Source organism: Mesoplodon bidens, assembly GCF_964165515.1.
Source record: "Mesoplodon bidens genome assembly, chromosome: 6".
Classification (NCBI taxonomy): Eukaryota; Metazoa; Chordata; class Mammalia; order Artiodactyla; family Ziphiidae; genus Mesoplodon; species Mesoplodon bidens.
The window spans coordinates 2,713,116-2,730,659 of record NC_138162.1 but is presented as its reverse complement, the minus strand read 5'-3'; the positions used below and the strand labels follow the sequence as shown (position 1 = coordinate 2,730,659).

At 64.9% G+C, this 17,544-nt stretch overlaps 1 protein-coding gene across 1 annotated transcript in view; it reads left to right on the top strand.

Moving 5' to 3' along the window:
* The window catches only part of BRD3 (bromodomain containing 3), a 32,622-nt gene that overhangs the window by 3,975 nt on the left and 11,103 nt on the right, over positions 1-17,544 (top strand). The window contains exons 2-6 of the mRNA XM_081237316.1: positions 10,772-11,097; positions 11,948-12,085; positions 12,664-12,811; positions 13,552-13,766; positions 15,564-15,935. Of these exons, the coding sequence (XP_081093442.1) occupies positions 10,885-11,097; positions 11,948-12,085; positions 12,664-12,811; positions 13,552-13,766; positions 15,564-15,935 (1,086 nt within the window). The 5' untranslated portion in view covers positions 10,772-10,884. The remainder of the gene's footprint in view (positions 1-10,771; positions 11,098-11,947; positions 12,086-12,663; positions 12,812-13,551; positions 13,767-15,563; positions 15,936-17,544) is intronic.

The following is a 17,544-nucleotide window of genomic DNA, read 5'->3' as shown; positions in this document are numbered from 1 at the left end:
CAGGCTGGGAGAGGCCGCAGAATGCCCTTGGTAGGCATGCGAGCACTCGGCTGTGGGAAACGTCCCAGGACGGCGGGCCAGGGTGCCCAGCCCTTGGGAGCCTGAGCTAAGCCTGGTGCTGGTTGCTGGGGCACGGCCGCCTCCCTGTGCTCCGGAATGCGTGCCGGTCCCTCTCCAGGGCTTCCAGGCTCCGGACAGCCCTCCCATGGGAGCACCTGCTGTTCTGGAAAGGCGTGGGAATGTGTTTGTGTTGGGCAGGGTGGGGGAGGCGAGAGCCTAACTCAGACCCTGGTTTACGGAGGCTGGACCATCCCATCCTCGGCCCCGCTCTGGGCTGGCGCCGGTGGGCTACCCCTCCTGCCGCTGACCCCGAGGGGCAGCTAGGGGGAGGGGTGGGGAGGGCTGGCTGCCCCTCGACATCAGGATCCGGCAGTGGTCGGGGGCTCCCAGCCTGCTTGCCTGCCGCTGTGCCTCTGGGCTCCGTGGCCTCCCAGGCCCTCTCTGCCTCATGTCCCATCTGTTAGGTGGGGTGATGGGGTCAGAGCTTCCTTCCGAGGGCTTCTCCTTGGGGTCTCAGGTTGAGAGGGACCTGGGGGGACAGCCATTTCCGTGGTCTGGTCTGGGATCCAGTGCCTGGCTGGGGGTTTTCAGGGTTGCTAATGCACAGGCGTCGGGCGTTGAATGGGGGGTGTTCTGTTGGGACAGGCACAGAACACCCCCCGTGGGTGATGACAGCATGCCGAGCCTGGGTGCTCGCAGGGCCGGGTCCCCCTGTAAGTGCATGTGACCGCCTGACCCCTAGCATCCTTTGTGGGACCGACTGACCCAGAGAGGATGGTCCCCCCTTTCCCTCTCCAAGACAAAGTGTGGCGCCGGTCACGCTGTCCTCACTCACTGTGTCCCCTGAGGACCTTCCCCTTCGAGTGGTGGGTCCCTCACCCCCCTCCCAGGAGCCCCATGGAGCTTTACATGCCCCCCCGCCCCCGACACACACACACACACACACACACACACATCACACATCGCTGGTACAGCAGCTTCTTGTGGTTTTTCAGTTGGTTTCTCTTTGGGGTAGCTTGGTTGAAAGGTGGGAGGTGACAGAGCCTCACCGAGGTGACGGGGGGGCGGCGGGCCTGGCCCCCGCCGTGAACAGTGAGCCCCACTCAGCAGGGCTGGCGACGCCCACCACAGCTGGTGTCTCGGGTCCACGGTGAGGCCGATGTTCTGGCCAGAAAGGAAACCTTAAGAGGCTGACTTCCCCGAGGGGGGCTGGCAGGCTGGGGAGAAACATGGGGCGTCAGGGAAAACCGGATGGAGAAGCAGGCTTAGGTGCTTGGGTGCCGGGGGTGCAGAGCTGAGAGGGCACGGTGGCGTCAGGAATGGGGACCACGGCCGCCGGCCCCTCAGTGGGCCAGGCCGGGTGACTTAGGAGACCCCTCAGGCCTCGGGGTGCTGCAGACGTTCCGTGGGACCGATGGGGTCCCTTGCCGGTGGGGAGCAGAAGTGATCCAGACCGGCGGTGGGCTTGGGGCCCTGGTCGGGGCCAAGGTGCTCCGGGCAGAGCCCCTTCGGGGGCAGCTGTGGTGGCACTGCTTCCTGCCCGGGCAGGGGGTGGTGGCCAGCAGGGCCCAGTGTGCGGAGGGCCCCCGTTCGCCCACCTAACGTCCCCTGGGGCCCCACGGGAGGAGGCAGTGGGCTCCGTCTGTCACTGAAGCCGACCCTGCCCGCACGGATCCTGTTTCCTGAGGCCCGGCTGCCCGGGGGCACAGGAGCTGGGGCGGCGGGCCTGGCCCCTTCCTGCAGCTTGCCGCCCCCTGTCTCTGCGGGATTGTCGCAGGAGCTCCGAGAGGCGGTGGGGGAGTGGTTTTTTTTTAAATAAATTTATTTGTTTTATTTATTTTTGGCTGCGTTGGGTCTTCGTTGCCGCACACGGGCTTCTCATCGTGGTGGTTTCTCTTGTTGCGGAGCACGGTCTCTAGGTGCACGGGCTTCAGTAGTTTTGGCATGCGGGCTCTGTAGTTGTGGCACGTGGGCTCAGTAGTTGTGGCACGCGGGCTCTAGAGCACAGGCTCAGTAGCTGAGGTGCACGGGCTTAGTTGCTCTGCGGCACGTGAGACCTTCCTGGACCGGGGCTCGAACCCGTGTCCCCTGCATTGGCAGGTGGAGTCTTTTTTTTTTAAAAAATAAATTTATTTATTTATTTTAATTTTGGCTGCGTTGGGTCTTCGTTGCTGCGCGCGGGGTTTCTCTAGCTGCAGCGAGCGGGGGCTACTCTTTGTTGCGGTGCGTGGGCTTCTCATTGAGGTGGCTTCTCTTGTTGCGGAGCTTGGGTTCTAGGCACACGGGCTTCAGTAGTTGTGGCTCATGGGCTCTAGAGCGCGGGCTTCAGTAGTTGTGGCACATGGGCTTAGTTGCTCCGCGGCATGTGGGATCTTCCCGGACCAGGGCTCGAGCCCGTGTCCTCTGCATTGGCAGGCGGACTCTTAACCACTGCACCACCAGGGAAGCCTGGCGGGCGGATTCTTAACCACCGTGCCACCAGGGAGGTCAGGTAGAGGAGTCTTTGGGGTTGGGTGGACGGCCTTGCTCACAGCCTGGCTCTGCTTCTGACTGGATGGCCTCGTGCCCCTTGATCTCTGAGCCTCTGCCCCCACACCTGGAAAGTGCAGCCCACGTGACCCCCACTGACGCCAGGATGGGGCCCAGGGAGTTGGGGCCGTGTAGCGTGGGGCCCCCCAGGGGTACCTGACTCACCTGACCCCTGAGTCACGCGACTCAGGAAGGCTGTTCTCGTTGCCCGCAGGGCTGGTGGGTCTGAGCAGGGCAAGAGTGGAGGCGGAGGGAGCGCAGGCCCTGCCCCTCCCCGCCCCCCGCCCCAGGATGGAGGAGTCAGTCCCTGGCTTTTTTCCTACCTCTGACCACCCCTCTGAATGTCAGCACCCCCTACAAGCCTCCCCTCCTTCCTGAACCTGGCTCAGGACTTCCCTCTTCAGGCCCAACGCCCTCCAACCTAGGAGCCTCCTGAGGACCCCCTCCACCTGCCTCCTCCTCTGACCCCCAGCCTCATCCCCGCCCCCGTGGCTGGAGGTCCTTCCCCTGATGCTGGTGAGTGAGGCTCCTTCTGCCCTTCCGTCCGGCACCCTCCATCTAGCATCCCCCCAACACCTATCGGGGTCCAGGCTGCCCCGGCGTGCCCTCCTCTGCCTGCTGTGGTCCTGTCTGTGGCAGGAGGGCTGGAGCTGCTGCTGCTGCATTTTCAGGGTGTTTCCCACAGTGGCACCTGGACAGAGATCCCCACTCTCTCCTTGTTTGTCCAGGACGCTGAATAGCCCTGGTGTCCAGGCTCCTCTGATGTGTCCCTCTGGGCTGAGCGAGCCTACAGGGGCCGGTTCTCTGCATTTTCTTTCGGATTCCAGTTCCCCAGGGGGGAATGAGGTGGGCCCCAGAGGATGAGTCCAAGGGCGGGGAGATGGCCATGACCTCCGGGTCCGCCTGCCCCAGAGCCGGGGACTCTCGGGTCCCCCTCCCCCCCTCTGCAGCCAGGTGTGTCCAGCTCAGAGTCCCTCACGGAGTGACGAGTGTGTGACTCCAGAGGGTGGGGTGACCGGCCCGTGTCCCCCGCCTGCCGCTGGCCGGCCATTTGGCTTTCTGGACGCTTCTTCAGGATCCCGCCAGAACCCCCGTCTCTGGGTTTTCTCTTGCTGTTCAAGGGCTTTTGTGGTTTGTCTGAGCATTTCCTCTCTGGGCGGTTTCAGATACTCTCGCTTCGAGGGAAGGTTGTCTTCATTCTGACCTTCACCCCGTTTGTGGTGCCGCCTCCCGCCCCGTCGGGCAGCCCCGGGAGGTGGGGGTGGGGGGGGATTCTCCGAGCCTCGCTTTCCCGTCTGAGGAGTGGGGCCCCGTCCCTGCCCTCGGCCTGGGTGTCCCCGCGCGGTGCGCACCACCAGCCGGGCCAGCGGATCCTCAAGGCTCCTTTCCAAACCCCACCTCCTAGAAGGCTGGTTTCCAGCCCGGCCAGTGTGGAGCGGGCCCGGTGGGCTGTGACGCCGGTGAGATCGGGCTGCACGTCTTTGCCCGCAGGAGATGAGACACCCCCGTCCCGCTGGGGGCTGGGGGGTGGTGCAGGTGAGACTTGGTAGCCTGCAGGTTTTATACATCTGGGTTTAGGGCGCTGGGCTGTGTCACCTGCACTGCCCCACCTGGTCCCGGGTTATCCTGCCTGAGTCCATCTCCCCCCACCCCCCCACCTGTAGTCCTTTTCCCTGCCAGGCGGGGTGGGGGGGACAAGGAGTAGGGTCATGTCCCCCAAATATCGCTGTTGCTGTGGTGGTGGGCAGTGCAGGGTCCTGAGCACCCAGGGAAAGGGGGCATCACCCTCTTCTTGTGGTGGGGCAGGGGCTTTCCAGTGTGGCCAGTCGAGAGACAGCAGAGGCCCCCAGGGTGCTCATCTTCTGCCACGAGCACCCCTGCTCCGTCCTGTCCCCTCCAGACCCCCGCTCATTTCAGCCCCCTTCCCACCTCCCCGTTATCACGAAGCAAGCTCCAGGCACATTTCCTTCTAAGACGTTTGGTGCCCGCGTCTAAAAGACAAGGGCTTTTTAAGAGTTATAAAAAGCCACAGCACCACCGTCAACCCCAGAGCGTTGACGTTGGATCCCAAAGATGGTCAGAGAGACAGTGTTGAAGTAAATGCCTCTTGCCTCACTGCCCGGCAGGTGTTTCTCACAAACTGGCCCAGGGCAGGCGCTGGGGTCGGGCGCCACCACCTCGTCTGCCCCGGCCATCCTCCCCCCAGGCCACGTGGGGGCCGGGAGGGGTCCCGGGCTGGGCGGAGGATCCGACCCCCGTGATGGGCTGCCTTCCTCCGTTCCAGCTGTGACCCCAGAACACTACTCTGGGGGGTGAGCTTTTCTCCTGATTCTTTTGCGATGAAAGCTGACCCTTGACAGCTGATACAAGGCTGTCTGTGGTCCTTTTTTACTCTTAGACTGAACATTTGTGTGTTTCCCTGCAGAATGTCGTGTCTGATTTGGTATGTTATCTCAGACCCAGGGGGCTGGGGGTGTCTCTGGGAGACCCCCTCCCCCTGCCCCACGGAATGGTGCACTCGCTGGGTTCTGAGACCCGAAAGGTTCACTCAGGACACGCCTGGCTCGGGGAGAGTGGCTGTCAGGCTCTGGCCTGTCCCATGAGGCCGGGGGGCGGTGTTTGCTCCCCCTGTTCCCAGCGGGCGATTCCTTCTCGTGTCCGAGTGCTGGAGAGGGGATGTCAGGTGTTCCCGGGGCTCACGGGCTGTCCCAGGAGTGTGGGCGTCTGTGGGGGCTTTGCTCCTGCCCCCAGGGGGCAGCTCGACAGTGTGGTGAGAGCCTGAGCTGACACGCCACCTGTGAGCTCTGGGTGCCACGGGCTGACTGGGGGACCCGGGGTGGGGTCCCAGCCGGACCTTCCGTCTGCTCCTTCTGTGGCCCCTCGTGGTGTCTCCGCCCAGCCTCAATGGCTTGAAACATGGGAACAGGCCGGACCCTTCTGGTACCCACCCCCTGCTCTGAATGTGCCTTGTTTCCCTTGATTTGGGGGCCTGTGGGCACCCCACTGGGATTCCCTTGAGGAGGAGGTCTGGCGGCCCCCATGGCAACTTTGGGTCCCCAGCTGGTGAGGCCTGGTGGGCAGGGTGACCAGGCCTCTCTCCTGGGTGGGGCCTGGCATGGCCTGTGTTCCCACATGGAGCCTAGGCCTGCTGGGCCGAGGAGACCACGTGAGGGGCCAGCGCCCGCCGGGAGGGGACAGGCCCGGGGGGAGCTGTGGGGAGGAGCAGGACGCTTCCTCGTTCTCCGATGGACAGGCCGCCTCTGTCTGCACCTTTGTCGTCTCCTGCCCGGCTCCCCGGCTCCGGCCAGGGCGGCTCAGCTGGGTGGCCTGTGGTTCCCTGCCAGGACCATGTGGAGTCGGGAAGAGGGTGACGGGCTGCTCCTGGTGCTCTGGGACGTGGCGGCTGGGAGAAGTGGGAAGCTGCGTCTGTGTTTTAAACGGGTCCATCCCATTGCACAGGCTGGGCCCATCCCAAGTGTGACCTCATTGTGTCTTCATGGCACACAGAGGTGGGTATCTAGGGACCCTCGGGCTCTGTCCCTTTGCTGTGGCCCCTCCCCACGTGGCTTGGGAACCACGGGCACCTCCTTTTTTCCGCCCGAGGGGCCAGTGTCACCCAGCTCTCTAACCACTCTCCGTGATGTCCCTGGCCTCCCACGTCCTCGTGGGTGGGGAGCCATGCCTCCATCCGTGGGGCTGCGTTGGGGGCACTAGACAGCTGATGGCCATGCTGCCGGGGCTCAGCCAGGAGGGGAGCTGGGATTTGAACCCCAGTGTGGCAGGCCCAAGTGGGCACTCCCCGCTGACCTTCTGCATGGTCCTCGTGTCTGGGGCCCTCTTTGCATCTCTGGCCGGAAGTTAGGATCAGACCAGGGACTTGGAGGGGCACTGCTGGCCTGTGCCTGCCCCCAGGGCTCGCCAGGTAGCCTTGCCGTTGGTTGCAGTGGGGTCACCTGGTTCCTTAGCTGCCCGGCTCCTCCTCTCACCCTGTGTCACCCGTGATGCCAGGAGCCAGTTCGGGGAGGCACGGGGTCCTGGGCTTATGTCCCTGAATCTCCATGTGGGTACGCTCAGGAAAGAGCCCAGGGATGGAGGAGCCTCAGCTTTGTCATCTGTGCGATGGGCCTGGTCACTGACCTCATAGGATCACATGGTGTCTCACCCTCAGCAGAGGTTTGAAGGGCTCTTGGCCGTGGCCGACCACCCAGTGTATTTCTTGGTGCTTCTCCAAGAAGCACGGTGAGAGTCTGTTCCTGTGTGGCTGGGGGACCCTGGGCGTGGGTAGTGGGGGTGACCCCAGGCGTGGGTAGTGGGGGACCCCCCCCCGCAGTCTCCCCTTCCTGGTGTTTCAGACCCCCATGTCCCTCCACACCTCTTGTCCGTTAGTGGTATCGGTTCAGGGCTGAGCCCTGTGAGAGGGTCAGCTGGTAGACGGTTTAAGTTCCAGCTTCTCTCTGGAAGCCGCCTGTGCCTTCCGGTCTCAGAATGTGGCCCTGACCCCTGCCCAGACCGGGAGGCTGACGGACAGCACAGCTGCTGGCGGCGGGGAGCGTGGGCGGCACCCTTGGCGTCCATCCTCGTCCCTCTGCTGCCCCGACAGGTGGGCGCTGAGGGGATTTCTCGGCCTTCCAGGCGACACGGGGGCGGCCGACCGCGCCTCCCACTGGTGGCCCTGCCGAGGGCGAGCCAAGACTTCGGGGGCGTCGCGGCCCCCGGATTTCCCCTGGACGGAGCACACGGGGCTGCCTGGCCTGTCCCCAGACTCTGGGGCAGTGTCCCCAGGCCCAGAGGAAGGGAAACGAGCTCTGAGATGCTTGGCTATGTTTGTACATTTTTCCAAAAGAGAAATCCCTTTACACTTTTCTCTTTTTGCAAAAGTAACACGTTCTTAAAAAGAAAAAAAAAAAAATCCACCGGTTCAGAACCGCCAGCAGAAAGGGAGGAAGCAGCCTTGGGGCCCGTCTGCTGTGGGTGTGAGGTCCTGAGTGCTGGGGGCCTCCATCATCTTCCTGCCCCTCGTGGGAACGTCCCGAGGCGGCGTGTGGCCTTCTGCATTCCCATCCCTGCTCAGCCGGGGTCTGGTTTCCTCGGGGTCGCTGTTGGGTCTGCGGGATTGCGGGACAGGCAAGGCCAGGCTCTCGCTGCGGCTCCGCTTGCCCTGGATGTGCCGGCCCTGAGGTCTGCGCTCCGTGTGAAGGAGTGAAGGCTGTGCCCCAGCAGGGAGCTGCGTGGCCCCTTTACTCCACCCGCCACCCCAGAGGGGACAGCGCGGGGTGACCTGTGCGACCGTATGTCCCACCGGAGAGGGTCATGCCCAAGTGCCCCGGCTGTCCCTTGCCCGTCTCCTCCCCGGCCACGCAGCCCTTCCCAGGAGATGGGTCCTGGCTCCTGGGATGGAAGGGGCTTGGGGAGGGGGGTGCCCCCCCAACCTCTCACGCTCTAGCTGCCTTTCCTTCCTCCCTGTTGAGCTGGTGCCCAGGCTGCCGGGGACAGAGGACAAGCCAGGCGCCTGCCTCCGCCGTGGGGGGTGCTATGTGGCACCACCTGACAGGGGACACCACGACCCCCGCGGTCATCCGCACGTTCCTGCAGGCTTCTGAGTGCATGGGGGGACCCCCGCCTCGTCCCAGTGGAGGTGCTGGGGGCAACATTCCTGTTTGCAGAGAGGGGGAGGTCCCATTGCCACGTGCCGTCCCCCAGGCCGTGGGGCATCCAGCACCTTTTGCATGTGTCGCCTCTAGACCTCACAGACCCTGCTGGGGTCCCAAGTGTTTCCACACCTCGGGACTCCCTGTGGCCTGGGGTGAACGCTGGCATTCGGTGAGCGTGTGCCGGGCCAGGCCCTGGGCTCAGAGCTTAGCCACGCAGTCTGGGACCGCCCGACTCCGCCTCGCAGCCGCCGCGTGCTCACCCCACGACGGGGACGTGTCCTGTGTTTGCTGCGGGGGCCGGCTTCCTGCTCAGCCGCGGGGGTGGGGTAGTCGGTCATTGGCCAGAAGAGGGAGGCAGTGCAGAGGCCAGGCTGAGGGTCCTGACGGCGGCCCCGGCACGTCCCCGCAGAGAGCTGTGTCCATCTGTCCTTGTGCTCGGAGGAGGCCGGTGTGCTGTGTGCCGCCCGTTCCCTGCTCCCTGGACCGTGCAGCAGTAGCGCTGGGTACTGGGTACTGGGCATCTGCCCACCCGCCCCACATCTGGCGGCCCGCAGTGCACCGGGCCGGCATCTAGGGTGGGGGTGTGTGACGGGAACAGGGTGCATCCTCCCCTCACGGATCCCGGGTCCCCCCACGTAGGGAGCCGCTGCAGCCGTCCCGGCAGGACCGTGCGGCGATTGGTACGTGTCCAGCACTGACCCGAGCGCTCTGCGTTGGATCCCTTTAGTCTCACAGAGCCCCGTGTGGACACAGGGGGACCAGATCCCACGGCTGGCGAAGGGCAGAGCTGGGTTTGCGAACAGGAGCCTGGGCCCGGCATCTGCTGTGCACCCCTGAGCTGCCCGGGCTCCAGGAGGGTCCGGGAGGCCCTGGCGGCCGGTGGCGTTGGGGCAGAGGCGCCAGAGGAGGAGAGGGAGGGAGGGCGCGGGCCTGCGCAGCCACAGCGGCCAGGACAGCGAGACGAGCCACTGGCCAGAGCCGGACAGGCAGTGCGGGTCTGGACAGGAGCCCCGTGTGGGGCAAGGCCGTCGAGGGGAGGGCAGGCCCGCGGGAGGTTCGCAGAGACCCCAGCAGGAGGCGGTGGTGCTGGGCCAGAAGAGGTCAGACCTGCTGGGGGTGGGGCTCGAGGGTGAGCGCTCCGGCGCCTTTCCGTCTGGGGGCCCGGCGGGCACGGCCGCCCTCTGTACGGAGCTGCCCTGGGGGCCAGGGCGCTGCCCCGGGTTGGCAAGACGGGGGCGCATGAGAGGCGCCGCTCGCCCGGGGAGAGCGTGGAGGAGAGGGGCTGCAGGCCCCCAGGACAGCGGGCGGGTGGCCCCTAGGGGTGTTCCAGAGCATTCCTCCGAGGAAGGGCGGGCAAGCGGGGCAGGTTTGCTCGGTGGCGAGATGTGCGCGACGTCTGGTTTGAGTCCTCTTCCCTCTTGGTCGGGGGGCCCTGAGGAGGCGCTGGCTGGGGTTTAACAAGCCGGCATGGGGGGCCCTGGTCTGTACCTCGTGCTGATGACCGTGGTGTAAACACGCCCACGTGGCACAGCAGGCTTCCGGCAGGACGTCCGTCAGCCAGCTCGAAAACTCTCCCAAGTTTTAACGATCTGCTTTCGCAAGTCGTAGAGGGCGTGCTTCCAGCGGCCGACACGGGCTGCTGTGTCCTCCCAAAGGCTGGCCCCCAGGCGGGCCCTGCCACCCAGCCCAACCCGGCTCAGTCCCGTGACAGGTGCACATAAATACCTACGGGGTCGCAACGTGCACAGATGCCGCCCGGGTCCAGATTTCGTATGCAGCCCCCAGGGCGTTCTGTGGCCTCAAGTGACATTGGGGCCACTGACTTCCTCCCAAGACGTGGGGTTTTGATATTGGGGGCGGCCCCTTCATCCTTTACGGCACAACATTTTTCTTGGTGCTAGTCGGTCTCCTGGTGACACACGTGGGGCAGCGGCGGCCGCTTCCTTCCCAGCTCCACGCTCAGAACATTCCGGGAGTCGGGGTGTGGCCTTGCAGCCCCTCACTCGCTGAGGCTGCCGGCTCCCATCGCCTTCTCCCACCCCCCTCACCCCGATTGGCCGAGGGCCCAGCCACCATCACAAACCAGAGCCCGTGCTCATGGTTACATTAGAACCTTCATCGGTGGCCTTACTCAGAGGGCCCTTGCCCTGTGTGGTCCACGTGTGCCGGTCCCCGTGTGCCCGTCCACGTCGTAGCCCTCTACGTGTGGATCATTCCCTAAAAAGTTGCCACGGTCAAGAGCAGCAGGCGGCTGGTGGGCAGTGAGCCAACAGGGGCCCCCACCTGCACGGCCGCCGCCCCGCCTGCCCAGGTGGCACCTGCTGGCATTCTGTCCCGTCACCTGTGTCTCTCCCTGCCCCAGCCTGAGGGCAGCAGTGGGTGAGTGGTTCTCTGACAGGTGAGGGTTGGCCTGACCGGGGGCAGCGCGCCAACGTGGCCTCACACGCCCGCGCGGCTGTGCTCGGGGACCCAGGCGAGATGGAGGGGCCTGGGGTGACCGGCCGTTCCCTGCTGTCCCTCCTCCCCCGCAGGTGCTGCCTGGCTGGGCCCAGACATGGGATGTCGCACCTCGGCGGGGAGCACAGAGGAAGCCAGGGCCTCGCCGAGCTGCTGCCGTGACGGCCAGTGAGCGAGCAGCCGGAGGATGTCCACCACGACGACGGTCGCCCCTGCGGGGATCCCGGCGGTCCCGGGCCCCGTGAACCCGCCCCCGCCGGAGGTCTCCAACCCCGCCAAGCCCGGCCGCAAGACCAACCAGCTGCAGTACATGCAGAACGTGGTGGTGAAGACGCTCTGGAAACACCAGTTCGCTTGGCCCTTCTACCAGCCCGTGGACGCCATCAAGCTGAACCTGCCCGTGAGTGGCCCCCTACCCGCCGCCCCTGCCCCTCCGCGGGCCCGACTCCTGGGAGGACGGCCCCCCTGGTCTTGGCAGAGATGGTGCCTGGAGGCGGCTGGTCCTGATAAGCCAGGCACAGCTCAGGACCCACAATGACCAAGTAGCAGAGAGGATACTTAGGCGAGTGGGGCAATGGAGGGCGGCTGCCCAGGTGCAGGAAGTGGGGAGAACCCGTGGCCTGTGGGGGGGTGAAGGGGGAGCCGGCGATGGGGCTGAGGCCTAGAGGCTCACCTGTGTCTTCATCCTGTGCCCGGCACTGTCCTGCAGAATGACGCGTCCACACCTGAAACCCTGTGCTCGAGAGGGGTGTGGCCCACTTTCCCAGGGTTAGCGCCTCAGCTGCATGCCCGGTGCCGACCTGACCATCTGACGGCTTTCTCTTTTGGACCCAAGTAGAGAGCCCCTGAGTCCTGTGAGGGGAAGCCCTGGGCCAGCGCTTGGCGGCCTGGGTCCTGGGCCAGCTTGGCCCCCGGGCCCTGTGGGCCCCCAAGTGAAGTTTGGAATCTGGGGAGGGGTCTCAGCCCCACCTCCGGAGTCTAGAACAGCTCTGGGCTCTGCCCCAGCTCTGTGGGTCTGTGCGTCCACACAGGACCCTGCTTAGGCCAGGGGCTTGGCAGGGATTATGCTGGCCGAGCGCTCGCCCCAGACCTCACGCCCACCTGCCCTCAGGTGAACAGAAACTTGGGTCCAGCCCCAGTACCCAGATCCCTGAGGAGACTGTCTCCTGCACGATCTCTGTACTTGGGAATCGCAAAAGTCGTCATGAATTTGAATCCAACAGTAACACCCCTGAAAATCTCTTTCTTAGGATTATCATAAGATAATTAAAAACCCAATGGATATGGGGACTATTAAGAAGAGACTGGAGAATAATTATTACTGGAGCGCGAGTGAATGTATGCAGGACTTCAACACCATGTTTACAAATTGTTATATTTATAACAAGGTAAGAAGACGGTGTGGCGTGGGCCCTGCACGCCCCTGTGAGCTGCCCCCGGCCCGGGGAGGCCTGGGGTGGAGGGCCAGCCTGGGGTTGGCCGGTGCCCGCCGGGCTGGGCACTTTGCACAGCTCTCAGACAGGCCCAGGGTGCATCCCAGCCTCGCACTCAGCCCTTGTCTGGCCGCGATCCCCTTGTGCGGGCCCCACAGGCCACGCGTTTGAGCGGTCGCCTTGTGTGTGGACCGCCCTCCCCCCCGGCCCCGTCCCCTGCTCCAAGGAGGGAACATTAAAACAGCCTTTTTTTGGAGGGTGTTGATACATACCAGACGCTTTAAAAAGTCCACACGCTTGGACCTTTTTTCCTCCGTGGCACGGGATGAAGGGTGGTTTTTATCCTTTGTGTTTTTTGAATTCTTCCAAGAGTTTCCACGTTAAAATATATTCTTTTTGCCTCCCTCCTGCCCCGCCACATCCCTTCACAGCTTTCTAAATAAATATTTTTCTTGAGCAACCACCATGTGTTTGTCTGCTGCAGACACTCGGCTCCTTTCCAGCAGGTAACCTTGCCTCTCCTGTGTCTTCAGCCCACAGATGACATAGTGCTCATGGCCCAAGCCTTAGAGAAGATTTTTCTGCAGAAAGTGGCCCAGATGCCCCAGGAGGAAGTTGAGTTATTACCCCCTGCTCCAAAGGGCAAAGGCCGGAAACCAGCTTCGGGAACCCAGAGTGCAGGTAAAGGGGTGGATCGTGCAGTCCTCTCCACCTCTGGCAGATGGGCAGGGTGCCGATGACAGCGTATCTTCTGAGGGTCCCTCCGCCCCTCTGGGCTCCGTTTTCCTGACCCACTCTGCAAGGTTGGGTCAGTGATGACCAGAGCTCCGGGCACCGGGCCTCTGCTGTGTGTGGCCTGCAGGCCTGGTGACCTTTGCTCCGGGCAGGGATCGTGCTCCTGCTGTGTTCCTGCGCTGCCCGTCTCCCACCCCCCTCACCCCCCAGCTCTGAGGACACCTCTTCTGGAAGCCACACTGTCCCTTTGTCCCCTCTGAGGAATTTGCCTCTTCAGCATGCTTTGTGTTCTCTGTGGCCTGTCAGGGAGCGGTGGGGATTAGGGTCAGCACGGGGGGTGACCTTACCTGGTCCGGGAACCTGGAGCAAAGGTGCACCCCGATGGTGAGCTTCCTGGGCGGCCCAGCCCTCCAGAGAGGCCAGGGTGTTTCACACTCACAGACGGGGCTGAGGCTGGTTACCTGTGGAACCCGAGTCAACCCCCTGGCTCTTCCTTCCGGGCTGTGCGCTTTGTCCTGGCTCACTCATTTGGACCACGGAGGCAGCCACGATGAGAGCCAGGGTCTCGGCAGGAGGGGCTCCGCTGGCACCCGGCGGGCCCTGGCTGGAGGGGATGGTCCCGGCAGCGTCCAGAAGCATCGCTGGTGGAGCCGGGTCAGTTCAGCCTCCTTTCCTTTGTCCTCAAGGTACGCAGCAAGTGGCGGCCGTGTCCTCTGTCTCCCCGGCCACCCCCTTCCAGAGCGTCCCCCCCACGGTCTCCCAGACGCCCGTCATTGCTGCCACCCCTGTGCCAACCATCACTGCAAACGTCACGTCGGCCCCTGTCCCCCCGGCTGCCGCCCCGCCCCCGCCCGCGACGCCCATCATCCCCGTGGTCCCTCCCACGCCGCCCGTCGTCAAGGTGAGCTTCCCCCGGGGGCGTCCTGGACGCAGGCGGGTGCGGGGCGGGCAGGAGGGCGCTCCGCCGCTTTCCCCTGGCACCGACCGCTCGTCGGGCGTTGGGCGTATGTGCCTTTGGACGGGTCCCCTCCCCCGCCACGCCCGCGAGGTGGGCCGCGGTTCCTGACACCGACAAGGAGCCCGAGGCTCGGAGCGGCAGGTCACACAGCTGGTGAGGGCGGCTGCGCTTGAGCCCCAGCTTCGCCGGCCTTTGCAGGGCGTGGGCCGAGGCGGGGGGTGCAGAAAGGAGGGGCGTCCCGGCCCTCGCCGCCCGCGCTTGCGCTCGGATTGCCTGGGCGTGGGGAGGGCGGTGGCGGCCTCCGCCCGCTCCTCGCGGCCCCCATGAGTGTGCGCGCACGTCCCTCCCCCGGCTCCCTGGGGGCTTTCCACGGCCGGGCCTGGGCTCCGAGCGGGCGCTCCCCGCGAGATCCGGGGCCAGCGAGGACGGCTGAGTCTCCTGCTCTGAGCAGGCCCCCGCGCCGGCCACTGATGTGTATCGTCTTCTCCGATTTGACCCTCACAGCGAGCGACCCTCTGGGGCAGGCAGTATTTCCCCCATCTTACAGATGAGGAAGCAGGCGCTCAGAGGGGTTAAATGGCTCCCCCAAGGTAAAATGCCATCTCCATCGCTTTCCTCTCCCCCGTGGCCTTCACTGCCTGTACTCGGGCGGCGCCTGGCCCGGCCGCCTCACTCAGCTCCCGGCTGTCTTGGAGCATGTCCCGTCTGCCATGGCCCAATGAGCCCCCGGGCCCCGTGGCACCTGCTTGGCCTCCGTGGGCGCCCGTGAAGTGTGTGTGGGTGGCTGGCTCGTGCCCGCCAGCCTGGGGGCAGCGGCTTGGCTGGGGCGGCGACTTTGGTGGCGCTCAGACGGCAGACCCCCGTGAGGCCGGCGGCCCAGGTGCGCCTGGCTCCCAGGGGCTGCTCCGTCCGCCCGAGCTGAGGGGAGGGGAGCCCCCCGGGCTGGCCTCGGGGTCACAGCGACCCTGGCCACCCAGGCACGAAACACGCTTTCATGCACTGGACACACCCACCAAGTGCTCGTTGGTCATTTCAGTGTTTCCTCCCCGGTGGGAAGTAGCTCTGTGACGTCTGCTGCCCTCAGGGTCAAGTCCAGCTCTGCCCAGGCACTTAGCCCCCCGGAGTCCTCGGTCCCCAACCTCGTGCTGCTGCTTGTGTTTCCCGGCTGGGCCGCTGCCCCTGCCCCGCCCCCCGCATGCTCCTCCTGCCCCCCTCGTCCCGTGGCTGCCACTGTCCTGGGAGCGCCAGCTTTGAGGCCCGCGTCTGGGACGCCCCTCTGGCCTTTGACCAGCGGGGGTCCTCTCGTCCCTGCTGTCCCCAAGCCCCAGCCCCACTTGGCGATGGTCCCAGTCACGGTGCCACCTCGGTTGTGCGAGTCCCTGAGCCGCGGCCCAACCCTGGGCGCGGGCGGGCCGTGTGCTGCATCTCACACTGCTGGGGTGGTGAGCGCCCGCCGTGACGGCGCGGGGCCTGGGGTCTTGGCGGGTGGGCGGGGCCCAGGGACGGCCCGGGGTTAGGTTCGGAGTCCAGCTTCACCACTGCCAGCTGTGTGACCTCGGGCCGGCAACGTGGCCCCTCTGAGCCTCGGCGTCCTGCGTGGCGCGGGGCCCCGGGAGGATGGCCACGGCCATGCATGTCCTCGCTTCGCTCGGTGCCCGGCAGCTGGTCCGCGCTCCAGGGGCGCCACCGCAGCGGTTCTGATCCCGGATCCCGGGGCTCACTGTTGTTTTGCTGTCGCAGAAGAAGGGCGTGAAGCGGAAAGCAGACACGACCACGCCCACGACGTCCGCCATCACCGCCAGCCGCAGCGAGTCGCCCCCGCCGCTGTCGGACCCCAAGCAGGCCAAGGTGGTGGCGCGGCGGGAGAGCGGGGGCCGCCCCATCAAGCCGCCCAAGAAGGACCTAGAGGACGGCGAGGTGCCCCAGCACGCGGGCAAGAAGGGCCGGCTCTCGGAGCACTTGCGGCACTGCGACAGTATCCTCAGGGAGATGCTGTCCAAGAAGCACGCGGCCTACGCCTGGCCCTTCTACAAGCCGGTGGACGCCGCGGCCCTGGAGCTGCACGACTACCATGACATCGTCAAGCACCCGATGGACCTGAGCACCGTCAAGGTACGCGGGCGGCGAGCCGGCCGGGCCCCCTCCCCGTCTGGGCGGCCCCTGGCATCTGCAGGGCGGCCTGGCGTCCCGAGCGGCTGTCGCGGTGCTGGTGTCTTATGCCAGCCTGGGGGCAGCTCGGCAGGCTTGGGGCATCGCCCGGCTCCCTTGGCCTGCCCTCCAGCAGCACACGGGGCCTCAGGGCCGGCCCGGGGCCCTGGCGTGGGTCTGGCAGGGTCGGGGAGGAAAGTGTGCTCTGCCCTACGCTCACGGGACCGGCAGCTTCCTCGTCATCTGTTCCTCTTGAGCCGGTCTCGTCATCTCGTTCACTTTCATCCCGGTGCGTTTGCAGGTCTTTGTCATAATGTTAGGCAAGGTGGCCCTTTCCCGTGGCCCAGCCCCTCCCTGGACAGAAGTGGGCGCTGGAGGGGGTGGTGGCGGAGCTGAGACCAGGAGCCCCGGCCTCCCGATTCCCGCAGCAGGGTCTTCCTGCACTGGGGGCTTCCCCCTTGGCTTTTGTGGGGTTTCCTCCAGGTCAGCTCAGTTGTGTACAAGCAGAGAAGAGCAGGTCTGGGCCAGGCAGAGATGGAGAAAATTCCCCGGCTGGCAGCGGCAGCCTCGAGGGCAGGGGACCCGGGGTCTTCCCTGAGTGCATGCAGGAGGGCTTCCTGAGCCCCCGTCGGGCTTGGGCCCCAGCACGGCTGCCCTTCCTCGGTCTGGATCAGTCTCTGACGGTCTGAGGAACGTCCCTGGCCATTGGACCGTTACCTGGAACGGTAACCCCACAAAAGGGGCAGGTGGTTTCTTTGCACCCATGGGGTCTGGGCCCTGAGCCGCTGGGTTCAGTCATTCTGCCTCGTGTACCTGTCTGGGCGGACTCTCCTTAATGGAAGTCTTTCTCCCCGCCAAGGGACAGGACAGACCTGGCCATCTAGGGCAGTGGTTCCCGGGGAACTGGCTGAGTCAGGAGGGCCTGGCTGGGCTGGGTGACTGAGCAGCTTCGTCACCTTCTCTGATCCTCCTCCTGACTGCGAGGGCAGGGCTCCGGCTTTCTTGGACTCGCTCAGTGCTGCAGTGGCCCTGCTCCTACTGGGAGCCCAGGGGTGTCAGCTACTTTTCTTTGACTGATTTTTTCTTTTAATTTGTGTGAGTAAGATAGGAACAGAGGGTCAAAAATCCAAGCAAAGCAGAGGTGGGTGGAGAGAAGACCTAACCTCTGGTATCGTTGCCACCCTTTCCAGAGATGTTTCTAGCTAATGGTTTGGTTCCATCTTTCTGGATTAGCTCCTGGCTCAGGCTGGCTCTTTCCAGCAGGTTTTGACTGTGGGGCAGTGGTACTTGGGCTCCCACATGCACCAGGAAAGTGGCCGGCTGTCAGATTAGGGCCAGAGTCTGAGAATCTTACAGAAGTTGAGAGGGTCTCGGGTGCCCATTCCTCCTTCCTGGCTGAGCTACCCCAGACTGGGGAGGCTGTGCAGAGGGCTGGAGCTAGGCAGCCCCAGTGCTGTTGGAAGCTCTCCAGGCGGGGCAGAGGAGGACGGTGTGTCCTAGGCTGTAGAGTCTGACCACCGCCAACCCCTCCATCGAGGCCAGGACTTTGTTAGTCTAGGTGCCGGCGAGGTAG